Here is a 24,587-nt window from a genome sequence, read left to right as displayed (position 1 = left end):
GTTAAGTATATCATATGGCATATAGTAAAAAAAAAGTTTTTTAAAAAGCCAATTTTTAGTTGCAAACATATTTTGATCCCAAATATATTTCTTGTTTACACAAGATTAAGACTGTAGGGATATATTAATTTAGCCAGTACATAGGGTGCAGCTTTCAGAAAGTAGACTTAGAGCCTCCTTCCATTCCTTGCGAATGTTAGCTTGGGGGCACAAGAAATATTGTTCTGTTGTGCACATGAAAATAAAAAAAGCAACTTCAATAAGTATTAAAGAAGTAGAAATATTTAAAATACTTTTCTCACAAACCCAGCGTCTTAAGTAGAAACACGTGAATCTTCAGTTGTCAACTTATCTGATCTTCATTGACCTACCTAGACAGAGACATGTTTATTAAGACAGTCCTGGGATGTGATAAATTTGGAGCAATCACCATAGAAACCAATTGAATATGCCTGCTCCTTACTCATAACACTTGACCTTGAAATTTGCCCAACTTAGGCCCAGTAAATATAGCCTTTTGTGATAGCAATCATGCTACCTTTCTTTTCAACATGAGCATCAGTTTATAGTCTGATTGTCAGCACTGTAGTATTTTTTTTTGCTGAATCTATACATATTGGTACTCAACCCACATTTTTGTGACTTGGTGATTTAAGTTCTTTTTTACAAGGCTGTGTAGTGTATTTAATAAATTATTGTGAGATATTATACTACACCCCACGTTATTCACCATGAAGGACCACCATTGGCTTTGCTTCAACACTCACTATGGAATCCCTTTAATGCATGGTTAATTTGATAATATAAGCAAAGTTTACTTATTTTTTGTATTCAGCTTTGTGACTTTGCATTTATACTCCCATGCCATTTCTATAATTGCCCCAGGACAGGGTTTGGGATATTTTGTCTTAGTGATTATATATAATTAACTTTAGTGGATGCAAACTGACCATAAAGAAGAACTGCCACCACACTTTTATATCATTATTGTTCTATGGTTGTTAGGAATATGTATGTAATATTTGGTGCATATAGTCACATAAAAACTTCATAATGCACTTCTATGTTTCACACAAGTACTTTACTCATGATCCTCTGCGGTTTGAGAAACTCGTCCTTGTTAACTTGAAGCCTTTTGGACATCAGAATACGCCACTGATGCAGGGCACGAAATAATCACATTAATAATTATACCGTGAATAGCATCAATCGCCATTACATGAGCTGTACAAGCATTTGTATCTGCAACAATACTCTGGCTTCACATACAACACTTCTGGAGTCAGCTCAGGTAGTACGCCCCTTAGTGTTTGGAGTCGAGCTGGGAAGAAGACGCTACAATGGATTTACTGGCCGTTATTCACACCGGGGTAACAGAAGCTAAGGAACAAGTGGCTTACTTTACATTTCTTCTTCAAGTAACAAAAACCTTCTTTGGAACCCCAACAGGGGAGAAGTAAGAAAAAAAAAAAAGAAAAAAAGGGAGATTTCTGAACATTTTATAACATTACAGCTTTTAAAAGTACCTGGACAGGAATAGGCAAGCTGGCCATAACAGCGCCATGGACCTTATAGTGCTCTATAATATAAAATGAACTAATAAAAATAGCAGTAAACGAGTTGAGCCAGACCCATCAGACAAGCTTCCAAGTCTGAGCCAAACCATGTTCTCACCCCGAGCCTTGTCTAAATGAATGTCAAATCCAACAGTATGAAGTCAGAACTGGTTAAAATAAAATTGTTTATTTTAACGATGAACAAAAATATATTAAAAGAAATTCTAAATTAGCTGGTTTCGAAATAAATAAGTAAAAAGGACACATTTTAATATTACAAGAACCGGCTATCTGTTGAAAGCCATGTAAAGTACACACAATAAATTAAGTAGCAATCTAATGAATATTGTTACAATACACATTGCTAGATTTCATAAATACATTGTGCAATCATACGTTCTTCATTCCTTTTTATATTTCATATATTATATATATATATATATATTGTTACAATGGCCCCAATAGCATGCATTACGTTATAACAAATCAGGATCTGAGCATCCTTCACATTTGTAATTTGGCAATGCTTGCCGTTCTAGGCAAAAAAAAGTAATGCCTATACGTAAACCCTGAGGAATGTTTCTCTCTGTACATTATGATTTTGGTGGAGTGCAGCTCAATGTATGCAAAGTTTATTTTCATTAAGGTCATTAGTGGTAACATAAAAAAATAGAAAATGCTAACATTCCTGTATGTTCTTGTTTAAATAAAAAATACATATGTATATGCATTTGCAAGTGCTGTTGTTAACCCCATGTGCTTCCTTCTGTAGAGGCATAGTCTTTTGAGTACCAATTTATTCTGACTCAAATAGTTGATTTCAGGCTTCATCAGCAACTTGTGGGTTAACGTATAAGTTGCATAAGTTGGATTAGCTATTTCCATACCTGCCACTGTACATTAAGGAGTTTTAAGAAATGTAAAAAAAATCAATCAGTGTTAGGTAGTGTTACATATTGTGGATTTCATTTCCATTCTCGAAAATAGCCTGCACGAACTGCTTAAAAACCCTATCCATGTAAGTTTGTTGTCTTGGCCAAATTCCTTCAAGGAAACCAATATGGCCTCCATACGCTGTGAGCACCAGAGCTACATTTGGGTTCTGTTTGGCACTTTCCACAGGAATTGCTAGAAAACACAAGCACAGTTTTACATAAGGGTAACGGCCAAATAAATACTATATGTAATAGTTCACATAAGGCTCTTTTACCACCTTATTTATAGGTGCTTATTATTAGTTACTACTACAGCTTACGTATGTAAGATACATATGTAACATGTATGTATATTATATATCTACAGTACACAAACACACACACACACACTGTCATGGAAAACAAGGACATTTCTAGCTGTATAATTGTAGAATGGTTTTCTAACCATCAATTAGCCTTTTAAATGTAGACTTGGATCAGCGAACACAGAAGTGATGGGAGTGATAAAAACCTCTGCACGCCTATGAAGATATTCCATTATAAATCTGCCAGTTCCAGCCACAATAGTCTGTTACAACATTAACAAAGTCTGCACTGTATTTCTCATCCATTTCAGGTTATTTTAATGGACAAACTTTTTATTTTTATATATAAAGAAAAGCAAAGAGCAAACTTTTGAATGATTGTGTGTGTGTGTGTGTGTATATATCTCTATATAGATAGATAGGTAGATAGATAGATAGATAGATAGATAGATATGTGTTTTAGGGGGCTAATTGCAGTTGTCATGCACAAATCAGTGAAGCATGGTTGCAAAAACTTTCTTTTGATTTTCATTTTTAATCTTCTGTCACCACTATGCACGAGGATTAACTAAGGGATGATTACGTTACATTAGGGATCTTTTTGCCAAGACAAAATAAAAAAAATCATCATCTTTAACTTATCTTAGTGATCATGTCCGTTGCTAAGTGCTCTCCATACTTGTTTGATGCATTAGAAGTGGTGAAAAACATATCTTTTGCGATTGTGCATCCATCCTCATATATCTTTCATACTCTGTGTGCCCCTTTTCTTGTGGTTTTCAATAAGTACTCACCATGTCCTGGTGAAAAAACATCATCCATAGCATTAAGGCAGAGCACCGGTATCTCGATTGATTTTAACCTGTGGCATGGGCTTGCATCTTTATAGTAGTGATTGTTTGTTGGATATCCAAACATCACCGACGTAAACCTTGTATCAAACTCTCGAATGGATCTTGCCTGCGATTTGAACAGCGTTAAAATGTCAAAAGCAATAAGTTCATAAAGCAAAATATATCATAACCTGTCATCCCACGTGTCTATACCACAGAATAACACACAATTATACAATTAACCTCGATTTTAAATGGATCACTACTCAATATCGATATACTGGAATTTAGTGGAAAAGTATCACTTTTGTAATAAGACTTTTTGCATAAGAAACCTATTTCCTGGTAATGTTGAATGCCCTTTAATCAAGCTTGCCTAATTCCTCCTGGGAACACGTGTCATGTGACCCAAAAGCCCCCACTGATAGGATGTTGCCATAGAAGTTGAAATGGCTTCTTAAAGGTGTCTGTGTTTTATGTGATTCATAGGAGAGTATAAAATGACACTAATACCGTGTTAAAAATTTGTCTCAGTGGAACAACACCTTTAAGAGGTATAACGCATACATCGAAACAACCCTCTATTAACTGGCTATAAATTAAGTGCTCTCATAGATACCAATAAGAATTATAATGTGTACCTAGATGTCTAAAGTGTGCTTTTTCTAATTTTATAGCAAAAAAACTTACCTTCAGGATGTAATTAATATCAAATTGCTTCTCCAAAACAGCCCGGTGTCTGGAAAAATGAATAATCATTAAATGTAATGGATTATGCATAATAAGTGAATTTAAACCAACGACTATAGTTCCATATTCTTGAATACACCATATTACAGATCAGCAGTTCCCCTGATGGTTTTTTGTTTTGTTTGTAATTTTGATTTATGTGCTGAATATATATAATATATATTGTTTTGTGCATGTGGTTCTTTTCTTTTCCAAAATTTGCATTCAGAATAATAACTGGTACTTTCACATACAATGTTTCGAATAAGCTATAAATTACACATTCCCTCAAACGTTTGCGTAGATTTACATTTCAATTGTAAAATCAGTGGGTGGACAATCTTTCACTCGGGGGTCTATTCACTAAAGGGAGAGTTGACTTCACTATACATTATGAAACGCCAATCCCAGTGAGCTTCTGTGGTAGCAAGAGCTCTGCTGGTCCTATATAATGTACAATTAAACTAGCCAGATTCCCTCACCCGTTGACATGTACATTATGCAGGGCCAGCTTATCTGCCAGAGAAACTTGCCAGTATTGGCCCTTAATAATGAATAGTGAATAGTGATGTCATAAGAATTGTGTAATGTGTGCCTATTTAGTAAAAACGTTCACGGTTTGAGACCTTGGTACTTTGCAAGGCAAGAGATCAGATTTCCAAATTACCTGATACCATAAAATGAGAGAAGTGAGAAAAGAGAAGGGTTTCAACATTTTAAGCTTCCGATCCCCTATCCGTTTAAAGAAACAGAAGTAAATTGAAAGGATAGCCAAGAAAAGCAGAGTATAAGCAGACCTGGATAGTTAGCAGAGTTCTATTACCTCCGGGAAATATATTTAATATACCCATGTATTAGCTGTCGGGACCTCAGAGGCATCTTCTCCAACTCTAACTCGAGACTCCACTTTGTCTTGGGTTAATTAAATCCTATTCATGGTGCTTCATGCAACCGAGGCTCACCTGATAATTGAAGCCTGCAGACAGGTTGTTAAATAGTAATTGAAAAGTATCCAGTTGACAGGTTTCTCGAGGGTTGTAGCCGACTCAAAAACCTCCCAGCCAGCCGAGAACACAGCGGCCCCCAGCAGGGGAGTCTGGCGGCCACTTTTACCCAGGTAATTCAGCAGCAGCATTCTATACGGCATAAGCAGAGAGCATATTAAATGGCATAGACATGAGATCATTCGTGTTAAATCAACATGCCCATACCGCACACGTAATAGCCTCTATTCCCATTGATTAGCGCTAGGTTCAGTTTATATCAATATCTGTTGTGTGCAGACCAATGAGGAGAATATCAGCATCAAGTGAATTCTAAAACTATAGTAAACTGCAGTTCTAGAATGTTGGGTCGGAATTAAACTGCCTGATATAGACTGTAATTCTCGCAGATAAGTATATGTTATAACCGTTACACTTTATTGGCACTAAAGGTGATTTAAGATGAGGGTGCAATTTAACGGCCCACACCCTAAAGCCCATAAAATGACACCGATCTGTAGTTTTTGGTAGTGAGAAAGCGGACCCGTCATCCACAAAAGGTGCCACTGACAGGATCCACTGCAGGTACGAATCACACTCTCCTCTCATATGATTCCCACGAGTAATGTGATGACCTTAATCAGGGGTGGCCAACCTGCGGCCCTCCAGCTGCTGCAGGACTACATCTCCCATACTCTTCAGCCAGCCCCTTAGCTGAAAGAGCATTATGGGAGATTTAGTCCTGCAGCAGCTGGAGGGCCGCAGGTTGGACACCCCTGACCTAAATGATGGCTAAATAGAACATCTAAGACATTACAACCAATACAAGGTAATATGGGCTTCATCTGAAATCACAGCAATGCTGTACTCTTTCAGTTTTGCCCCTGAGGGGGGAGATGATGCATATATAAACATTTAAGTCATTGAAACTAATTCCATTAGAATTAAACATAAATAAATCAGTCTTCCATTTCCTTAAATTAAGTAATGGCTCCCCAACACGTGGGGTTTATTCAATAAAAGAAGGATTGTTTGGGTTTACACTTTCCTCTCTATTCATTATGCCAGCTGTCATTGTAATTCATAATTCTTTAGGTGAGGAGACTTAAGAAGTCTTGCTGATTTAACTATACATTATACAGGGCCAGCCAACGAACACCTCTGTAAGCTACATTAACGTTTGTTTCTTTTTGGACCATTTAAGGGGTACAAACGGTACCAAGAGTCTTGGTCACTTGGAGCACTGGCAAATCTGTCCTGATTGCATTATATACACACACTAAAAATAAATAAATAAATTATATATATATATATATATATATATATATATATATATATACACACACACACACACACATACATACTTTATATATATATACACATACTGTACATATATACATACTGTATATTTCTGCGTATAATGCTTTTCAGTCTGTTGCTATGGCAATAGTGGTAACTGTAGCACTCTACTCTATAGGACACAGATACAGCCCATAGTGGTCAGGTATGTATATCTGAAACTTGCAACAAAATTCATAACTGCCCCTTTAAATCACTTACCCTCCCATTGAAACTCCTGCAGCCACAAGTGGAGCTCCTGGGTACAGACTGTGCACATGATGAATGACTCTCTCCAAATCCTCTGTGTTTGAAGCACAGTAAGTCCTCGGCGTCTACGGGAATTTAGAACAGTAAAAGGACACATTGAGCTTTGTGCAAAGTTTAAGGCAATATTAGTTTTATGGCTATTTCAATGTCCAACGCACTCCCGAACGTTCCAGGACAGGCCATATTACTCAATGACTATTCAGTGCCACTACAGGGAGTGCTCTGCCGGCTCATTCATGAAAACGTACACAATAAAGTGCATGCGTCTTTGGAACACTGTATTTATAACGTTCACAAATTTTAACACCAAAAAACACCAAAATTGGAAAAAATGTATGTAATAATCATATAACTCATTAAAAAAAAATGAATAAACCTTCTTTCAGGCTTTTACTTTTTCCTGCACAAATGATCTAGATGCAACTTACACCTCTCGTTTAGTTTTTGCCTCAACCCAAGATCACTCAATGTCTGAGTGTGAGCTCCTGTCTGAGTTAATCTGTAACTGCACGTTATAATAAAAACATAATAAATGACCATTTTTCGTTGGTACTGTCCCATTAACTATACGATATTTAATATTTATTCACTAAACAATGAGATGACCAGGAACATTACTTTATCAAAATAATTGGTTTTTAAGGTAAGTGAAAAAATTCGGGTCTTGACCCGGAGAACCAGCGCTCACCCGGCAATCTCCGGGTCAAACCCAGAGAGTTCCCAGGTATGATGATGACATTGCCAACAATTTTTAATGATTGGAATCTCTCAAATCTATATAATAGTTTACAGGGGCTAAGCAATATACAGTCATATAGCGTGCTGGAATCCCCTATACTTATGCCTTAGGTAGGTGTTTTTTGAATGGTATTCCCTGGGAATTTTTTTTGCTTTGTTTTATGTACTTATTGGTCATTATTATTCTAGCTGCAACTGGGGAATCTGAATTTGTATGCCTTTTATGATGTGGTTACACAAATTTCAAGTATTACACATATTTGTTGAATTATACTTCCAAACCATTGTCCCTACATTCTGAAAATACATTTTAACGATGCAAACTCAAAAGAGTTAAAACGCTTAAACGCTGCATTTTAATGCTCTAAATATACTTGGATTAGTCACTGAAGAAATATCAGTGGAAAATATTGAATTTCAAGATTACATGGAGCAGTTACTTAAATGATTATAAATAAAAAAAAAAAGGGAAAATCCGCATTTATTATGCGATTAGCGCCTTGGAATGCCGCATAATAGAATACCAAGCAGAAGCTTAGCATACCAGTATATTTAAGATGATTATGTTCACACGCAGAGCGTGTTCATGTTGAAGATATACTTGGTTGATGGACTTAGTCCTAATTAATAAGGATTTTGTACAGTTTGCTGCAGAACTGCAATTGTGGAGAAAAAGACACAGGACTGATTGTTCTCTTTGATAGATCCTAAACTGCATTTGCATTTAAATGGTTAGGCAAAGAATAGAACAACTTAGAGACGATATCCAAGCACAGTTGAGTGAAAGTAGTACTGCGTAAGCAGAAGATGATTGACAAAGTGGTTTTGAAAGTTGTACGATGATGTTAAATGGTCGAGAAAGGTATAAAACTGTTAGGAAGCAGCCAAGCGAGTGATGTCATATCCCGGCCTCAGACCAAGTGAGCGTGCTGGGTATGAGGAAACACTGATGGAGTGAGCCGTTCTCCCCACTACCGGCCAGTCCACCAGTTAGTTATCAATTATTTTATTAAATAATTGTATATACTGTAAAATCTCAGGTATGATATGCACCTATGTCTAATATGCAGGTCTAACTTTATGGACTCAATGGATGCAACCACCAGATTAGGTCACTGGCTGATGATGGGCAAGACTGGTCATTAATCGGGTAACAATGTATTACACAGCACTGAATGTGACTTTCTCCCCACAAGCTCTTCGGGACCAAAGCGTTAACCCTTTCAATGCCGACATTTTGTCATTGAAGGGGTTAACACTACACATTCGCTCTCATGGATCATGCAGCACAAACATGTTTTTACACGAGTATAACATGCACCACCATTTTCTCTAGTCTTAAAGAGGGGCTAATTTGTGCGGCACCAAAGATGCCTATCACGCAAAGTTAATGCTATAGTGCTGGGCTTTACAGTGAACTCTAGCACCAATCTAGTAAAAAGTGTGCATCAAAGCGTGCATTTTATGATACGTGGTCTTGGCACATTTCAGTGCACTGAATCCAGGCGTGTGCTGCACAGTGGATTGCAGCACCCAAATAGGTCTAGCGGATCTTTCCAAGGGGCACTGCATCCAAAAAATGCATTGCAACAATCTCCTCTGATGCTGATATGCTGTTTAATTATATGACGCTCTCTGGCATGTCACTGACTTGCCCCAACCAGCCGCGCCTGCATGTTGCCACTGGTCCGCCTGCCACTAATACACGGTGCCAGTCGTCTCCTGTATACATCCTACTCTTTATTCATGAAACAGAACCAAGAACAACCCAAAAGGATACAGTTCTGTTGTGTATCTGTTAACAAGTTTTAAACAAGCGATGTGTGCGGTGTAATGACGGCTATTAACACAAAATGAGTAGTAAAAAAGGCAGGGATGCCAAAGATCTAATTACCAATGTATCATAAAGAGCATCACTTGTGGAACAATAATTAAAAACCTGCATAAAATACCATGTATTCATCTCTATGAACGGACACATCTGCTGTGGACTACAATTCTCATGATGCACCAACACAGGATGACAAATAGTGCATCAAGCACACTCTGCAGTTTACAAATCCCACCATGGGTCTCGGGTCTATGACTTTTATCCTACACACCCTATTTCACCAAATGAGCCACAAGGAGGAATTGACTTCGTGGACAGCCTGCGATGAACACGTATGTCTGACTCCCTGTTTACATTTTTGGTGTCTAGTTATTTTTTTATTTGACCTAATAAACATAATGTTTAATGTTTTTTTAAACATATTGGCTGCTAGTCTTTACTTTACAGGGCCACACAGAAGCTCTCCAATTCCGCATTGTCCTAGATGGTTTATAATAAAACGTAATGAAAGCTGTAGCTGAAACTCCAGGATATTCATGGAAGAATTTAAAAATCGCATTTGTAGAGGCTTTGGCAGTGGGTCTTTCAGCAATTTGATTTTTTGTTGTTCTACCATTTCATAAAACCATGTTTTACACACCACCTAGTTATGTCATCCAAGAATACCTTCGTTTTAACCAGGTAGACAAAACAGGTTCTAGCCAAAGAATTTATTCATTAAAAGGGAAAGTTCAAATCTAGTAGGCTATGCTGCCAGCTGCCCCGTCCCCCATTTCCCTGTCTAGGGAAAGAGACAGTAAAGGCATGCATGGTACAGCCTGAATACTAAACTAACTTCAATGCGTTACAGCAAGCAGCTGATATACAAAGACTGGTATTTCAATATGTCCGAATTTGCATTGTAAACAAACACAAAGGGGTACTGGCTAAAGCCTCACAGCTTAAAAACTTCTACAGACTCTAATATGCACTTGAATGCCATACAAGACATAAAGAGGATTATCAGCGCAAAGAAAGGTGTAGAATAAATATTTCTCATGTAAGTAACTGAAATAAATTATCAACACAACTCCATTAAATGAAAAGGGTTTTGGAATCTTTACCTTGTTTACCCTTAATTCACTAATACACTTGGGTACGTGGCTATGTGGATATTTATTTAAAGCTCAAATTTAACAGATGTAGCATTTTTTATTTGGATGGCTCTCTTGGTGCTGACATTCGCCTCATCGCCCGCAATCGGGAAATCCAACGGTTATACACGTAATATAGCAGAATGGCATTTCTGTCCATTAATTAGAGGCTAGGCATTTATGCTACATTCAAGGGGTCTCTGTGGCCAAGTATTCAATTGCTAGTCTTTATTTACTACTTCAATACCTGAGAGTTCCTCAATGTAGTGAAACAAACACAGTATGGACCTTAAACGAGGAGGCATCCGAGTCACCTTCTGAAAGTGGACCACCTTGTTGTAGGATTTGTATACTTTAAGGGTTTTTAAGCAAATGATTAAAACAGAAATAAATGCAAATAGGCCGCTCTAAATCCCTGACCCAGCTAAACATAGTATTGGGTCTCTCAATTTTCCAATTGCCTTTTAACAGAAAGTATACTGCCATATAGGCGGTCAGGCTGAATTGCCTAGCTCCAGCTGGCACCAGTCCACCATGGATTTTTAAATAAGTTATTACTTTGCATATATTGTACTCCCGGTCGCAAGCGATTCCTGATTTTCCCAAAGCTACACTATAAAGACCAAAAGTAAATAGACACATTCCCCTAATTATTGGGTTTTTGTGTTTCAGTCACACCCGTTGCTATCAGGTGTGTAAAATCAAGCACATAGGCAGCCATCTCCATAGACAAACACTGGTAGTAGAATGGGTTTTGCTTTAGTTAGGGTTTAGGGTTTTTTTTTTAACCCCTTCAGTTTTTTACTCCACTGTGTGATTGGAGCTTTTTGCCATTTCAGCATATATTAATATATATTAATCATCCATGATTCCCCTTGTTTGGCGCACCAACAAAATATATATTTTTTCAATGACAGGGCAATGCTATGCTTCCAACGTTATAAGAACAGCATGACTGTGCCCCAGTGCACAACATGGTTGGATGGGTTTGGTGTGGAAGAACTTGACTGGCCGCACAGAGCCCTGACCTCAACCCCATACAACACCTTTGGGATGAACTGGAATGGAGATTGTGAGTGTCTGACCTGACCAAGGCTCAATGGGCACAAATTCTTCATTGCTGCAGAAAAAGATTGCTCTATATAAATCAATAAATAATATACAGATTTAGTACAGACACACTAAAATACAGTGTTTGTCATGTGAAATCACGCTTTACTGTTTGCTTCCAGTGTCACCTTGTTAGGATGCATTAATTCCTGTTTGCAATGAAGGTTGAAGGTGTCCGTGAAAATATCTATTAAAAGCGTAAGTTCACATCTTTCCCTCTCCTGCTTGTAGTCTTCTCCCACGCATCGTTACCACATCCTGTGCCTTTACATATCATATAACAATCATTTTACGTAGTATCCTATGTAACTATTCTGTTTTATACCTATCGATTCGGGTTAACCCGCTCCATTTACATTGGTAACACTACGAGAAAGACCGTGAAGTTATTCTATGTGCAAAAAACAAAACAAACTGAAACTTGCCCTCCCCTTTAAACAAAGTAACTATCCCAAACCCCATGAGAAAAGTTTTATTGCTAAACTTGTTACAATGTTACACTGACATAATTCTCCTACCATGAAGCCTAAACAAATGAATCTACATAAATTGGGAAACAATATCTCACTTAACTTTGCAACACTGTAACCTGAGCAATACAATCATTTTCAGAAGGTTTCCACATATGAAAAATTTGGCCAGCATGAAGATGTTTTTAATAGCCCTTGCAATGCTGGCAATCTAATTAGTTTTATCTGTCAATGCAGGGATTAAAATGTCTGTGTTTAACTGTATTTAACTCTTCTGCGCAAATATTGAGTGTTAGTTTTATTTTTTTTTAAGGTGTTCTTTAAATGTTAAAACTTGAGTGCAAACTTGTAGACTGGTGTATCCATTGAGCATGCACCACTTTGCCTACAACCACACTAAATTGTTAGGTGCAGATTTTTCCATTAGAATTTTGTAACATTTCTACCAATTATTGTCTAGTTTCTATGCTTGAAGATTTGATTTTAGACAGATTGCAGATTGAATTACAAACCATTCGTTATTCACCTCGGTTAAAACCAATTAAGGTGCAGGTCATTGAATCGGGGCCCAGGTCATTGAATCGGGCCCCAGGTCATTGAATCGGGCCCCAGGTCATTGAATCGGGCCCCAGGTCATTGATATGATTACTTATTTGCTTCTAAACAAAACAAATCTGACAAATGTATCATGTTTTCTCATTATTATAGGTAATCCAAATACCAAAATGTTTTAATATATTCATGTCAGGAAACTAATAATATAAAGTTCTTGGCATGATTTTTACAATACTGGATATAGCTGAAATTTCAAAATATGGCAGCAAACAAGAAATCAATACAACCCATAAGTTGTCTTTAAAAGGGAAACGGATGCCGTCACAGCGTTTAAGCATAATTAAATTATATAATTGGAACTATTTCTAGCTTTCACTTCTTGTGTGGCAATCAGGCAACCGTTTGCGAGATTCCGTTGACGTTAACCTCATGGAGGAGGAGATCTGTGGCAGGGCTAGCATTATCTAATGTGTTTAGTGTCACGCAGTTATCGCATTTCTCCTCATCCACTCTAACAAAGGCTGCCTGAAGCAATCAACAGCAACTCAACTATAGAGGAGAGATACCGTATTTCCCCAAGTATAAGACGCACCTTAATTTTGGGGCCCAAAATTTGAAAAAATGTATTATCATAAAATTCATCCTCATCACTCCCATCCATTAACTGCCCCTAAATTAACCCTAAAGACCCCATCAACCATAACTGCCCCTTAATTAACCCTAAAGACCCCATCAACCATAACTGCCCCTAAATTAACCCTAAACACCCCATCAACCATAACTGCCCCTAAATTAACCCTAAACACCCCATTAACCATAACTGCCCCTAAATCAACCGCCACCTCCCCTAACTTTCAGCAGCCCAAATATTAATTTTATACTTACTGTTAGATGAGTTCCTGTCTGAGCAGTGTGGATGCTATAAGGAAAGGGGCGGGGGCAATCAGTGAATCAGAAAGGGGCGGGGCCAATCGGCCGTGTGACTGCAGGGAGGGACTGGGAAGTAGTAACTGCAATCTACAACCCCTGTATAAGACGCACCCAGTTTTTAGACCCCACATTTTTCGAAAAAAGGTACGTCTTATACATGGGGAAACACGGTAATATAGTGGTGAAGAATTATCATGCAGATCTTGCAGAAGGGAAATTAATATATATATTTCCTTATAGTATACATATAAGAAGAGTTTTTTAGTTTCAGGTTCGTACTAATTTTAGTGCAATTTGTCAATTTTGTTGAGATGAATGAACAAGATGAATGTCAGACGATGAGGAGCGATCAAAACAAAAAAAGAAATGTTGTTCTGTCTTCTTTCCTTGTCTGCTTTTCCCTGATATTCACTCTGGTATCCTGGCCTCCCTGAGTGCTTTCACACTCTAGGCACCCCTCTTTTGCAGAAGCACTCCGAGAGGCCAGACAGACAGACAGGTTTGCCATTCTGTCTTCATTATTCTGGCCTCTTGGAGAGGGTGTGCCCAGATGCTCTGCCTTTTTGCGGAAGTGCTCCAAGAGGCCTGGTTAACGGAAAGGATAGTAGTTAGAAGTGGACGAAGAAAGAAGACAAAAGAACAAGAACAGGCAAGAGGTGAAGCAGAACCGTGGGAATTGAGATGGACACAGAAGCGGTTTGGTGGAGAAGGTAGGGAGACATTGAAAGAGAGTGACTTTTTTCCCGAAACGGCAGGAAACTAAATTCATTGTCTGAAAACAAATGGACCGCAAACAAAACGAAAACCGAGAATCGTTTTTACATCTTATTTGTCATCAGAGGTGTATTTGTGGCTACAGAAAAAGGTAAGCTGGCTCAAAGATCTAGGTTTAGTATTCCTTCACTGAGCACCGAGCCAGAGGCAAGAAGGAGCTTGCTTGTGGCAATAAACAGCAGCAAGTCTGGGCAAGGCTGCCAGAGGAACCAAGTTGTCTGTATAATTATCAGTGATTTCTTTTCCAATTACATCATCTTGTTCTTTTATTCTGAAAACATGTTTTATGATGTGTTTCTTACTTGTTGTATTATAATGTTAACTGAAACTAACCGTCCCTGAAATAATAGAAGAATACAACCAACTACAAGGGGAATTGTGTTGCTACAGATTAAGTAAATACCTTACTTTATTGTTTTACTTGGATGTTATGTTTAAATATCTATATAGTCAAAGTAATAGTGCCGCGGTGTTTGAAATGAAAATATTATTAGGTACTCGGACTAATGCCTTCCAACCCTGTGCTGTACTCTAAAACAGACATATGCAAATAAGGAGCCTGTGTGATTATGGGTAATTCATCATAATGTGACATACCAAGTGTCTTTACGCACATGTCCGGGTCGTACCCATTTTAGCATAAACGCATTTTTTATGCATGCTCAGTACTTCATGCTCAGAGTACAACTCAGATTGTAAGATGATGCCCCACATCCAGCAGCCCCCACACCACGCTGCATACTTGTATGAACATCCCAAATACACCCTGTGGCCAGATCCCTGTATTATGACTTTAAGGTTTTGGGACTGAGCACTGGCAGCTATGCTATTACTAAATAAAAATCTGACACCTAACATGTGAGGATTTACTGAACGTTACTATGCAGGACAAACCCAGTTGTATTCAATTAAACTTTTTAGCAACAAACTTGTTCCCAAGTTCCAGCAAGATAAATGGAATAACTATTCTTTGGGGAATTCGGCAAACAGTGAATTCACTTCTTACAATTAAACAAGTGCTGTCTAAACATGGCTGGGCTTCTGCCTAATTGGCCCAAGTTTAAAGCTACCAAAACTCAATAACTATACATGTGGGACATAATCATTAGACACCTCCCTGGGATTAACAACTTTGTACCTTTTCTAGATTTTAATAAGGTAGCTGGTCATTCAACGTAACTGTGTGTAACATAATTCTTAAAAACGCACAATACATGGTCCCAATGGCGTATTCTAGCTTAAGCCACCTTGGCCAAGGCCTAGGTTGGCAGGTCCATTCGGAAGGCAGCCCCTCTGCCACATAAGAGGGAGCTTGGTCACTCTATTGGATGGTCAGGCTCTATGTCAGGGGCGTCCAATATGCGGCCCGCGTGACCTCGAGGTGCGGCCCGCGTGAGATCGGCAGCCAGGATCACAAGCCCTGCCGCTTACTTGTGGGAGGGTCTATTTTCTGCTCCAGTCCTGCCTCCTCTGTGGGGAGAACGAGGGAGGCCGCGCCCCCTGCTGAAGTCTGTGAGCGGTATAGAGAGCTGTAGTAGGTAAGGGAGTGGGGGAGGTTGTTTGAATGAGTATGCCTGTGAGGGAATGAATGTGGGAATGAACGAGTATATGAATGAATGAGTGTGTGTTATAGCATGGATGTGTAAGTGCTGGAACCTAGGCATGATGGGACTGTGATTGCCGTTAGCAATCACACTCCTATAATGCTAAATCAGCCAGTACATGCTGAAACCTGGCTAGCTGCCCCCCTTGTGTATTGATGCTGCCATCAGTATGGGGTATGCACTTACAGCCACCCTATACCAGCATGTACTGGCTGACTTGGCATGATAGGAGTGTGATTGCTAACAGCAATCACAGTCCCATCATCAGGTTCCAGCATTTACTGGTTGCCTGGGTATAAAAAGAGTGTGCTTGCTGTTAGCAGTTACACTCCTATCATGCCAAGTCAGCCAGTACATGCTGAAACCTGGCTAGCTGCCCCCCTTGTGTATTGATGCTGCCAGCAGTATGGGGTCTGCACTTACAGCCACCCTGTACCAGCATGTACTGGCTGACTTGGCATGATAGGAGTGTGATTGCTAACAGCAATCTGCTAACAGCAATCACAGTCCCATCATGCCTAGGTTCCAGCATTTACTGGTTGCCTGGGTATGAAAAGAGTGTGTTTGCTGTTAGCAATCACACTCCTATCATGCCAAGTCATATTGTTGATTTTTTTTTGTCCAATTATGGTGTGTTACTTTTAATAAAAGTGTGGTTACACATTAAAATTGGACAAAAATTACTGGTACAATGCCCAGCCAACCAGTACATGCTGGAATCTGGGTATGCCTGAGATTGCTGTTAACAATCATAATATATAATTTTTTTTGTACAATTTTGGTGTGTAACTTACTTTTATTAAAAGTATGTGGGGGGGGGTCATTTTCAGTTTCGGCTAAGTGAACCCTGAATTTTCGGTTTTGGTCCAAAATTTTCATTTCGGTGCATCCCTAAAATAAATAGAACTATTTCATTTTTACTTATCCAGAATCCTGAATTTGTAGTCACAAAACTTTCTAGGCCCAGAAATCAGTGAGAGGAAAAGTAAAGGTTTTGTGTAATTTACTTTATTTTAATCTGCATATCTTATTAAAGGCCATATTTTCACGCAGTGAAAAATGAGTGCGGCCCGCACACGTATACAATTCTGATGAAGTGGCCCACTGCAGAAAAAACTTGGACACCCCTGCTCTATGTAATGCCGCTACTCAATGGATTGGTTAAAAGGGAGGTCAATGATCTCCCCAACCAGCCCAACACAATGGAGTGCTGTTCTCAGTTGGTACAGTACCCTATAAATATATATAGTTTTCTCCCGAGCCATGCTTCCTTTAAAAGTAGAGTATTAGGATATGATGTCATATGATGTCATCGCCAAAAGTAAATAAACCACTGTAGAGCCTTACCGTAAGAAAGAAAAAAAATAGGCGTGCTTACATATTAAAGCAAAATGTCTACAGCAACAATCAGAGCATTCAAGTTGCTGACAACTGTCGATTACTGTACAGCACAAGTGCATTCTACAGTAATAAGTAGTGATGAAGCCTTACCAAGAGTTCCTCACCAGCAACCCCTCGATTGTTGAACACAACACACCTAAAAAAATAAATAAAAATAAAATAAATAAATACCAAACTGAAAGAGACAAACTAGGTTTTTTTATATTTAAAGGCATCATATCTGAAGACTAAAAACTAATATCATATCAGCAGTAATTCTCCATCACATGAAATGAGATTCATAGACGAGTTATTGTTTTAGTACATAGTACCATAGTATGTCTTGCCACACTTTAGGGAAACCTGATGTACAGAATGCTTAGGGACCACAAGGGAATGTCCTTTGTCATTACAAACGCGAACATGAGGACAGCTTCATTAAAGACTGACTGACATGGACTGAATCCACATAGAGGATGTCAGCCTATACTAAACCTAGCTCTTCCCCTCCAACACCCCATTTTTCCCTAGAGTTTAAGCCCCTGTTTGACTATGTGGCCACCAGGACTTGTAGGCTAAGGCAAGGTACAGAAAGAGAAGGCAACCCAAAATCCAAAAACAAGCCGATAGGCATGAACCTAAGACAACGTTAAGGACTGGTCCCCAAATAGAAAGGAAGCGCACCCAAAGCTCAGAGAACTGGTAGGGAATACTGGCGTCCTGGACCTATTTGTACATCAGTTTTAGCGTGAAAAGCTTCCTGGAATTGGACAGCAAACATGCATCCAAGGAATATAACAGACATGACTGTGCATATCATATTAAGATGCCAGTCTGCGGCTGCGCATGATGCATCTCACCAGATGAGAACGTGATGCACCAGGTGCGACATCCATTGTGTGATATGGTAGACAGATGACAGCTGGACACCAGAATGGGGCATTTGCAAGGTGGACACCACTAAAATATAAAGAGACCACCAACGTATATGCCCTAAAGTGCATGTAATGGCTGGAGTGTCCATTTAAAGGTTAAATTCAAATGGAAAGGCAATGCCATTTTGGTTCTGCGTTCTCACGGTGAATGTAATCTTCGTATATCAAATGCCTGGACTTTACAAAATATTTGCTTCCTCACAGGACAACGTTATAGGAACACGATAATTAGCAAAAGAGAAAATTAAGTGAAAGAAAATACACTAGACCCTCTTCTACAGGAACAAATGACTATTAAAATGTAAATTGTGAACACACAATTCTAGTATAAGAACAAAAAACATTTTTTTCAAGGTGGATTGGTTTTTCACTATGAAATAATCCCAAAAAACACTGCTTTCAGATAAAAAAAAATAGTAAAAAAAAATAACTATTGAAAAACTTGATACTTTTTACTGACCTACCGTGTTATTTGACAACACACACTGGATTAGGAGATACCGCAGCAAAGATCACACGAAGAACATGCCTATATTCGATAACTTCTAACCAAGGAACACAGGCTGCGTGTATCTAGCATGTTGCAGAATCATGACTCATTGCTTAGCAAGCACACTTACCTATGTGCCAAGCGCAAGCACAAGCAGCAAATACTGTGGCACCAGCTGGCCGGTGGGTGACTTGCGCATTAACGATGCAAAAACAAGCAGGAATAAGTCCTGTTATGCGTTCTGTAAAACATCCTGGACGGCAAGAATCAAACGCTAACTTCCCGAGTACGCTGGAATACCACGACCTGGCTGCAGACGCTCTCTTGTCCTGAAGGGACCCCAATTCGAATAGTATCCGTAATTCCTCCTATTTCCTTAGGCGGTTCTTACCCACATAGAGGCATTGTGATGTAGTGTAATGGTATCAGTCAAGGATTGCACCCTCATTAAAGAGAAGAACTATTGAATACCGGCACAGCCTCTTTCCCCCAGAGGTTCAGCCCCGGGGTACTCCATGGTCATTGGGATTAGGAAGCTAAGGCGAGGTTCTGGTGGGCGAGTTCTGAAGTCTTAATACAAGCCAAAAAAAGTCAAGGCTGTCAAAACTATGACAAAACATGAAAAAGCGGAATTAACATACCTTTCCCCATGGACATACCTGGGAGGGTAAGCTACCTGGAGATCTCCCTCTTCTTGCAGAGTGGCCTTGTGAGGGTCAGGGGGCAAAACCAGAAAGCCTTAAATGGGTGGGCATGGAGAAACATCACTCCCCTGCCCGTAAAGAGACGGCTTCACCTGCGGAGTTCCCAGGTATGCCCATGAAGCACACACCAACGCATAGGTTTAGTTAATGTACAGAACCTTAATATGTAGGCTTACGCAATAATGACATCTACGAATGAAAGATGAAACTCTCTCGCAAAACAGACCCGAAATCTCAAGTGCGGCACTGAGTGCGGGTTCTTCTGGGACCAGCTATAGCGATATAGAATATTATATTTTCCCCATTATACGATATATATGGGGTAGAACCGGCATTATTCTCTGATCTGCAGAGTACTGTACCTGTATCCTAGTCCTTCGCTGTGTTTAATCATGTGAAGGATATAGGACTCCCGACTTGTTCCTGTAAGACCAGGCAGTAGAAGGATTGTGGGTCTTGTGCTGGCGTCGGGGTAAAGTGTATTATCATCATCATTATTAAACCAGTCCAGTGAAATCTGTCCTCCATCTGCTGTTTTAATAAGCTCGCTGTAAGACACAATAAACAAGAAATAGATGCGCCTTCATTAAATTACAGTTATAATGACAATCACAGTAAGCAGAAGGAGGTGTAACATGTATGCTTTGGCAACCAGCCATCTCTACGATATGACGGATACACTGACCCCCTAATAACACAGTGGCAGAATTTTAGATTATAATGATAGAGATTAGAATATGGCAGAGGTGAGACACTGCGCTAGATCAGATAACGCATCCTAACCACAATACGCGATCTACTGCAAGACGAGATGTACATCAATGACTGATGGAACCGTATTCCCTGATGAAGCCATTACAGGCAGCCGTCCCGGATAGAAGACCCGATGTAGAAGATAAGGGCTTTCTGTTCAATGTCTTCGCCAATTACCCTCTTCTCTTCCTCAAGAACGCGTGATATTACCGTTAAAGAGATATGCACTGCTTGTTAATGTTTAAAATAGCACACTGTTTTTAGTCGGGGGGGGGGTCATCAACCCTTCTCAACTCATTATCTGTTTGCTGGTCGGAAATATTGCTGCGATAAGGTCCTTTCCCTGCTTGTTGACAGCTAAACCACTAATGGATGCCTGTATTCTATCCCACATTGATCGCAGTTAATCTTATTACATCTGGTCTATTTGATGGAGTCATTCTCTGTCTCATCTTATGTCTAAGCCTTTCCTTATGAATGTGTCTCCCCATTTCCATAGTAATCCTCTTAGCTTCATTTACCTCCTCATTACTGCTTCCTCATCATTTGCCTCTTCTTGAAACCCGGGTCACAGAACGGCTCTCCCTCGACTTGGGTGGGCAGCATGAAGAACATGCTCTTGCGCGGGAACGGTTGTGAAGACTGAGACATTCACAACGTCCTTGCTGGTCACACTTGTTATAGCGGAGGCACCATATATTTTATTATAATTGCATTTAACACAAATTATTGTTACAAAGTGATCAGCTGTGGGCAAAGTTACCCGCTCACAAACGGTGACCAGGGGCGTAACTAGACGCCTCAGGGCCCCGGTGCGAGAATCTGTTAAGGGAACCCCACAAAAAAAATTTTCAACACACTTTCTACCCACTTCCTACACCCCATTCTCACTATCTACCCTCTTCCCACCCCCCTTCTCACTATCTACCCTCCTCCTTCCCCCCTCTCACTATCTACCCTCTCCCTACCCCCTTTGTAGGTCACTTACCGTGCAGTCCTGTGGAGGGAGCTTCACTGTTGAGCGCCGGACGTCATATGCCGGCGCTGAGCGTGAAGCGCCGGCACCCGAGACAGACGCCTCACGCTCCCACCACTTCAGTCGGGGCATCGCTGAGGCAGGTGATGGCGGACAAATAAATGTCTGACGTACGCAGTCCTACTCTATAACCCAGGCTCTCAATAAAGTGTCCGAAGCCGCCTCCCCGATGAACAATCCATAATTAAATACTTTGTGAGTATACAGTAACGTTGGATTGTAAATGTCTTCTCGTGCTTAGCAAAAAAAATATTTACACCGACATGCAGGTAGGCAGCTTTTAGGCCGTTATGGTAAATATTTATTTATCTTATCCTAATAACGAAAGATTTTATTTTAATAATCTATTTTCAAGTACAGTACATTGGTGTTTATTCACTAAAGGAGATGGGTGAAGAGACTCAGGAGGAGTCAAAGGAGCTGAAACACAACTCACCGTTTAGTGAATACACCCCAGTGTTGTGTCCGTGTAGGCAATATATGCATGTATGTATGTATGTATGTATGCATGCATGCATAAATCATACATAATAACTGAATTCAACCATCGTCCAGTTAAACCAGTATAACAGGTTGAATAGATATGAAAAAAAATGCTGTTCCGCTTACTCTGCTGAATCTAACAGTTTGGATTTCGTCTGAACACAACCTTCCGTACGCCATTGCTATTCTACGCTTGGAGCTATTGTACCTTTTGATTTGATGTCCATTGAAGCCCCTAATGTACGTACCATAAAAATATAATGAACTTCCAGATCTATATAGCCATAATGGTTTATTTCCAATATGCAAGTATTGCAGATAATATTAATTATTTACGAGCCAGTGTCTTTTCTCTGCCGTGTGTCCGCGAGGCCAATTTATATGAAAAGTGACTGAAACCGTGCAAAAATACAGTCGCACACAGTGTAAGAAAACGTAATGTCTCATTTTGAGGATTTAAAAAATTGGTAACAAAGAAATTCCGGTGCAAAGTATGAAAAGTAGTAATGTTTACCATGTTTATTTGGTTGGCATGGTAATACGGCTACTTTTCAGAATAATCCTTTAAAAATAACCCCATCATGTTCATGTTGGCCGCAATCCATTTCAGGAGTCGGAGGCTATTTTTACAAGGCAGCCCATGTATGAATAAATACATTTGTAGATAAAAGCAGTAAATGCTCGTATGTAGACCAGAATCAGCCGGGACCTACGTAGACGTTTGGCAACTGCCTGGAGCAAGGGGAAATCAACAGTCACCCTGGAAAGGGCATCAGGAGTCACCCCAGAAACTGCCCCTAGTGTGGGAGGTCTCTACTATGAGAAGGGCATTAAGCAATCCTGAGGCGTGAGTCTTTACATCAGGAAGAACGGGCAGACTAGACGGTGCGAATGGCTCCGCTGTCACATTCTGTGTTCCTTTACCAGCATTCTAAGACATGGAGTCTACCAGTGTGGGCCAATAAATGGGCTAATTGCCCGATGTACTACTTGATCTGCCACCAGCCAATTTATTTGGTTCAGTTTTGTAAAAATACTCAGCAGCATTTTTGCTTTTATTTATAGAATCTTAAGTAAAATCAGAGTTACATCTCTTCTTATGTCTACGCCAGAAACAGAAGCGAAGCAGGGGGAGGACTTTCCAAGAAATAAAACAATGAAGAATAACGTGTGGGCAGTAACCGTGTAACAAACGTAGATCGCTTGGCCCATCTAGTTGTCGTCTTATTTTCAGGATAGCCTTACACTTACACCATGCATGTATCCATTCTGCTGGGAGGCTGTTCCACTTACCTACCACCCTCTAAGTACAGTTAAAATTCCTGACCCCTGACTTCAGATGGCCTCTTCTGGCGTTTCTCCCCCCTTTAACTAGCCGGGGAGCGCTGCGCAGCGATCACAAAGGCATTTAACAGCAGAGCCGCGGTGATCGGATCGGAGCCGCTGCGCTCCCACCCGCAGGTACTCACTTGTTGTAATGCACTCGTGGCTTGACAGTGATGAACGGTCTCAGCAGCGTCTGGGCTCTGCCCTCCCAGCACCACATCGTGGGGTAGTAGGTTTCCGCCACGGCCGGGCAGCGCTGTTTCAGGAAACGGCTGAAAGCTTCCCCCCCGACCACCACCTGAGGCTTCTGCAGCGTGGAGAGGAATGTGAAGGAATGATTGGCAGTCGCTGAGTGTGCGCTCACCCATAGCAGTAAGCACAAGGAGCTGGCACGATTCGCCCTGATATAAGGCTGACAGATCACGTGCTGCCACCTGCATGTACCCCCCCACCCCATAATTTACTGCCATTAGCTGATACGGACGGGAAGAGGTACCCCACGGTAAAACCCCACTACCCACGGCTACATTCCCATGTAACCTCCCCTCTCCCCTCCATACACTCTCACTCACCTTCGCGATGACAGTCAGGTAGTAACATGCATAGGCTGCCCCGAAGCCCAGCACCAAGGACAAGCCCACCCCGGAGCCGAAAAGCCCCACTCGCACTTGGCTCTCTAGGTACAGGGACAGCTCCCTGGTTAGCCCTTGAAGGTTAATCATGCCCAGCATTATAGCACCGAGTGTTAGCCCGGGGGCTCTGCTGCAGCCGCCGCTACAGGGTACCGGGATCCGAAAGAAGCGGGTAGGCAATCGGCACAGGAACCGGCGTTACACAGGGATGGGGAGACTGTCATCGCTCCACCTACAACCAATCAGAGGGGGGTAAATGGCGAGGCCAGCCCCTTCTTCGTCAACGACCAATAAGAATCGAGCAGTGTTTCCACGGTCAGCCCATTAAGAAACGCAAGGAACCAATACCAGGGCTCTTGTAGAGGGCATCCTCAGACAAAGCCGCCTCTCGCCTGCGAAGCAGTCACATTGCGCTGACAGTATCACCATGTCACAGGTGTGGCTGAGTGTTATACAATGCCTGTCACACTATCTTCCTGCCGGGGGCTGTCCCCCCATTCTGCGATGGTATGTGCCATACTATTTAATCACATACTGAGGCACCATGCACATCGCAAGGGTGAGAAGTACCATGTGGCTCTCCTTAGGTGGATTACAACGAAAAGCAAGTGCCATTACTGCTTGGAGCAGGGTGTTAAATCCCAGAACATATAGCAGCCAGGTGTTTATAGAAAAAGGGGGGTTGGGTTATACTGGAGCCAAGATGTGCCCCCCCCACCCAAACATCCACTTACCCACCCATTATGCTTTCTAG

General features: G+C 40.5%; 1 protein-coding gene across 1 annotated transcript; it reads right to left on the bottom strand.

The window, feature by feature from the left end:
* Window positions 1-2,505: 2,505 nt before the first annotated feature.
* Window positions 2,506-23,932, bottom strand: LOC149287831 (phospholipase ABHD3-like). The gene is made up of 9 exons (XM_089492466.1): window positions 23,774-23,932; window positions 23,345-23,508; window positions 19,966-20,151; window positions 17,586-17,631; window positions 6,902-7,014; window positions 5,321-5,494; window positions 4,320-4,368; window positions 3,591-3,756; window positions 2,506-2,684 (listed from the first exon to the last, which is right to left on the bottom strand). The coding sequence occupies exons 1-9, from the start codon at window positions 23,930-23,932 to the stop codon at window positions 2,506-2,508; spliced, it is 1,236 nt and encodes a 411-aa protein (XP_089348592.1).
* Window positions 23,933-24,587: the final 655 nt, after the last annotated feature.

This window comes from Sceloporus occidentalis, unplaced genomic scaffold, assembly GCF_023333645.1.
Source record: "Sceloporus occidentalis isolate IW3139 unplaced genomic scaffold, rSceOcc1.0.p SCAF_56, whole genome shotgun sequence".
Classification (NCBI taxonomy): domain Eukaryota; kingdom Metazoa; phylum Chordata; class Lepidosauria; order Squamata; family Phrynosomatidae; genus Sceloporus; species Sceloporus occidentalis.
The sequence above is the reverse complement of the archived record's forward strand: the minus strand, read 5'-3'. Positions and strand labels throughout refer to the sequence as shown.